We start from the raw sequence: 5,072 nt of genomic DNA, 5'->3' as shown, positions 1-5,072 counted from the left end.
CACGATTTATATCCTAACGCTGAACCCACCATACTCGATCGAGTACGGAACCGACTCGATCGAGTGGCATCTACACGATCGAGTCACAAGACTACTCGATTGAGTGCCCTACGCTAGTTCGAGTTCCCATTCCCCAAGATCACTAAGTTCCAAGTCCATTTGTATGAAAGGTTCCAAGAGGTTAATAACAGATCTAAGGTCAGTCAACAGACAATCAACGGGTCCTTAACAGGGTGGGTATTACAACTTCTCCCTGACATGTCCCCAGCGATAGCACTTATCACACCGTGGCTGGGTGTACCATCCGTGTCCGCTGTAAGCCGAGAACCTCCTTCAACACGAGCACAGTTTTTACAACAAAACCAATAGGCTCTGACCTATGTTCACCATGGACTCCAGAACTACTTCCAACTCCGTCAACCCGCACCCCCTCTTCTTGGAGTATGGTGGCATAAACCCGATTCAGAGAGGGCAAAGGTTCTTGCAGTAACAAATTAGAGCGTCGTGTAGCGTATTATGAGACGAGTCCCAATAAGAACTCATGAACCTTTCCTTCATAACGTTTTTTGTCCAATTTCTTGTTAATATTACACTTACAACCACTACACTCACACACGGGGTTACGATCGTATTTATCGAGTTCATCCCATAAACGTTTTAATCGACCATAGTACTCAGACATGGTTCCTTCTCACCTTGCTTGCACGAACAAATTGAACTCTTGATTATATGGAGCTTCGGTCCATTACCAACGCTAAACCTCAGCTCCATGTCATCCCACAAGACCTTTGCTTCATTGACATACGTTATAGCTGAACCCAACGTTGGTTCAATTATATTAAAAAACCAATTGACAACCATCGCGTTCACCATGTGCCAATCCTCAAGTGTCTCGGATTTTTCGGCATGTTTCTTGATTGTACCATCAATAAAAACCGTCTTCTTCCTAGCACGTCGGGCACCACGAAAGTTAACGGACCACTCGTCATAGTTATTACCAATTATCACGACTTGAATGACTTTGTCCCCTAGTTTATCACTAGTTGACAGGAAATACGGACTAATAGGTGGAGACGTTACTGCATCGGTTGTCATGACGACAAGCAAACGATATCAACGGCGGAAAAAAAAACTCTGGTTCTGATTACCAAGTTAAAGAACAACGTGACAATAAGAAAAACTTGGGAATGATTTTGTGTGTATTATGACGATGTGAAAAACGGTACATATATACCAATACAACCCTAACTTGGTCTTTAGGAAACCGAGAATATTGACCCGACACAACTACCTATTTCCATAAAATACAAATATACATCTACCATATATACGACACATAATAATATACTTCCGTAACAAAACGATGCAAAATACACTCCGCATTTCAACCAAAATGCGATAATGAAACATATCAAGAAAATCGAGTCATGATTATTTGAAGTAAGGTTGTTTAATAAAGTTGCACAGTGACAATTGTTGGTGAAACCGATTTCGAAAAAAGAAATGGCCGAAGACTTGTTTGATTGTATTAGCTAATTATAACTCCTTCTACAATCGAAATTTGTATAAACTTTGTATGAGGAAGATACAAGCAAGAGGGTGCATGTAGCTATGTAAATTCCACGGCAAACATAAGGTGAAAACAAACAATTTTTCTTATCTGCCCTTCCTCTGAGTTAGCAAAAATCTTAACAAATTTTAAAATTTGTTATTATTTAATTATTTTAATAGGGTGGTACCGAGTTTGTGTACCACCGGTGGCGCCTTATCATTGTCCATATTGAATTATCTCAGAGACTACCTAATATATGTATATGTGGGATTATATATACTCCGTATAGTTTCAAAGCTGACAATAAAGAGGAAAATAATTAAGTTCGTTTAGACGTTTCGTTACATATGAAACGCTAACAGGATTAATTAAGTTTATACTCCCTTTATCCCAGTGAATAGTTTACACTTACTTTATTTGATGGAGAGGAAATAAAATAAGTGTAAACTATTAACTCGGGCGGAAGGAGTACATCATTGTTTTTCAACATATGTGGATACCAGTACTAAATTTAATCATATTTTTCTCAGCTAAACTTCATCAAGTTAGCTATATATACTTCTTTTTTCTTTTTCTTTTCTTTTTTTTTTTTTTTTTGTTTAAGAAACCTACTCTAGAATAAACAGTCAAGTTTTCCTAAAAAACAAAGAAGAGTAACCCCCAAAGTTGCATTGTAGATTACATTTTTACTTTTAAAAACTACAATTACACATGTTCACTTCTTTAAATAATTGGTTTAAATTAGTAAACTGTTGTCTATATAGATGGGGAAGCCTAATTGAACCTGTTGGACCATATAGATATATGTGTTTATATTTTGATGATGTCAATAGTGCTTTATATTCTATATACTCGTTGCATGTAATTGTTTGTTTAGTCCTTTTAGATTAGGCTTACTAATAGCAAGCATTAAAGAATTGTGATGGAAGTATACAAGAACATATCATGTGATCAAGCCCTCAATCAAGGATCAGGATATTACAAGCTATTAAAGAATTACTCAAGCATTCATGAGAAGATGAAGCTCATTTAAAGATTAATCAAGTTTGAATAATGAAGAAGCCTACATTTGAATATCTCCTAAGAAGATTAGAATAGTGTAGGTGGTTATCTCCTAATGGTAACGTAAGAATTCACTTCTTAGATTGGTAAGGTCATAGTCTCACAGCTATAACATTACTTATATAAGATCTCAATGTTATAGCTCTTTTACTATAACATTGAGACGTGAAGTTTATATTATGCACGACAAAAATTGTTTTTAGAAATCTGTTTTTGTTCTTTTAAATGTTTTTAGTAGAAGTATTTATTTTACAAGGAAGCTTATATTCATATTGAGTGTGGTTTTATGTTAAGCTTATAATTAGTGATTATGTTGATTAAACTTAAGAGTTGAGTCATATTACTAATTAGGGTTTCTAATACTACATACTCTTAAACCCTAAATCTAACCTAATGTCAAGCTAGGATTTTCACGAAAAACGAGGCCTATGGGCCGTGTGGATCTCGTGTAAACCTAATAATATAAGTTAAGTATTGTGAAGATTTAATTCTCTAGAATTATCTTAACATATCTTTTATATTTAGCATGATATGGTTATATATGATAAGATATTTTTGTTATGGAAAAATCTTATCATATCTTAAGATTTAAGGAAAAGATAATAGAAGAATAATTAATAAAGTTATCTTTTAGCTATTCTCTATCATTTCCTAAGATTTTAAGGATAGAAATAATAAGATATGATTTGTTTACATATCTTATATTTCGGCCATCTAGCGTTTTAATGAAACCGTGTGTCTTGCTTTCTCTTGTTCTATAAATACTCTACACTTTGCTACATTTGAAAGTAAGACCTTTGAGCATAACCTTGATTTATTTTCAAAAAGCAAAAACCGTGTTTTAAAGCAAAAACCGTTTTGTTATTTTTCGAAAAAGGTCGTGTGATTTATAAACTTGTGCATTCGTTCATTCGTTATCGTTATAAGATAATAGTGCTTAATTGAATTCTTACTCGTTCATTAACGTGAACTTTTAATAGAATCATTAGTGCTTTCTTATTAACGTAAGTTAGTCACTCGAGTATTTAACGATACTCACTTGAGTTACAACTAGGGTTAGTTGTACGAGTTAGGTTAGTAAATTTGTAATCCGTAGAAAGGTACTAAGTTTATTAATCGAGAATAGTGGACGTAGGTTTCGATTTGTGAAACTAAACCACTTCAAAAATCGCGTGTGTCTCTCTCTTCTCTTTCGTTTGTTTCGCTTTATTTACGCTTTGTTTTAATTCGTTAATTAGTTGATTAGTTAAAGTTTAATCAATAAACTTTAAATAATTAATTATATACTTACAATCGAAAAAGTGGGCTAAGTTTTTTAATCCTCAATTCACCCCCCCCCCCCCCCCCCCCCTGAGTATTTCGGCTATTGATACTCTTCAATTGGTATCAGAGCCTCGTGCTCTTGATTGCCTAACCGCAAAGAGGCTGATCTGTCTATCTTTATTTATCTTATCGTTTTATATTCCGCTGCCTATCACGTGATAAATGGATTCCAAATACCTCAAGTGTCCCATCTTTGATGGGAACAATTATGGTTTATGGAAGAACATGATGACTCACTATGTGAAGGGTCATGATTGTGAGTGCTGGAGGATTATCCAAAACGAACCGCATAAAATTTTGGTTGGATCCACTGAAGGCACTACCTACGAGAAAAAGGAAGAGGATTATATGGAGGCTGACTACAAGAAGGCCGATAAGAATTCTAAAGCAATAAGCCTATTACAGAATGGCATGACTACTGCAGAATTTGATCGCTTCTGTTCTTGCTCAACGGCCAAGGAAATATGGGACGGCCTTGAACTAGCTTATGAAGGTACTTCCATTGTTAGGAAGCACCGTATAGATCTGTTAATACAGAAATATGAGCTATTCAGTATGGAGCCAAATCAGTCCTTGGATACTATGTCCGCACGTTTTTCAAGCATCATAAATGAATTGAAAAACCAAGGAAGAAAATTCAATACCGAGGACATTGCAAGAAAGGTTCTTAGTAGCCTAACTAAAAAGTGGCGCACCAAGGTCACTGCAATGGAGGAATCGAGAGATCTTGCGAACCTATCGTATCAAGAACTCATTGGTGCCCTCATGGCCCATGAACTTGAAGGAAATGTAGATTCATATACACTTTAACATACTCATATATGTCTAAATTTATTTGTCATAAATTAAAACGGATCTTATGCATGCAAACAATATAATAAAATAGAGGAGAAATCATGTCCTTACATAGTAGATTTCGGCTATTAGGGCACAAGAGAGATCCCCTTTCTCTTCTTGTTCTTGAGCTTTTCCAATGGAAGAACAAAGATCTAAGTGTAAGATCTCTCCCTATGTAATATACCCAAGGCTCCTCTTAATTTAATTAATATTACAAAACTAGTATAATATTAATTATAGTAGAAAATTGAACCAAAAATATTTATAAACACTTAAGTATTTTCGGTTTTGATGAGAG

At 35.0% G+C, this 5,072-nt stretch overlaps 1 protein-coding gene across 1 annotated transcript; it reads right to left on the bottom strand.

The window, feature by feature from the left end:
* Positions 1 to 203: 203 nt before the first annotated feature.
* On the bottom strand, positions 204 to 1,095 carry LOC141619295 (uncharacterized). The gene is made up of 2 exons (XM_074436322.1): positions 696 to 1,095; positions 204 to 331 (listed from the first exon to the last, which is right to left on the bottom strand). Exons 1-2 carry the CDS (start codon positions 1,093 to 1,095, stop codon positions 204 to 206), a joined length of 528 nt encoding a protein of 175 aa, XP_074292423.1.
* Between the last annotated feature and the right edge of the window lie 3,977 nt (positions 1,096 to 5,072).

The sequence above is a fragment of the Silene latifolia genome, chromosome X, assembly GCF_048544455.1.
Source record: "Silene latifolia isolate original U9 population chromosome X, ASM4854445v1, whole genome shotgun sequence".
Taxonomy (NCBI): Eukaryota; Viridiplantae; Streptophyta; class Magnoliopsida; order Caryophyllales; family Caryophyllaceae; genus Silene; species Silene latifolia.
The sequence above is the reverse complement of the archived record's forward strand: the minus strand, read 5'-3'. Positions and strand labels throughout refer to the sequence as shown.

Coding starts and splice junctions, on each gene's coding strand:
- LOC141619295 (XM_074436322.1), bottom strand. CDS start 1,095: ATGACAACCGATGCAGTAACGTCTCCACCTATTAGTCCGTATTTCCTG. Junction 332..695: donor AATTTGTTCGTGCAAGCAAG/GTGAGAAGGAAC, acceptor CTCGTGTTGAAG/GAGGTTCTCGGCTTACAGCG.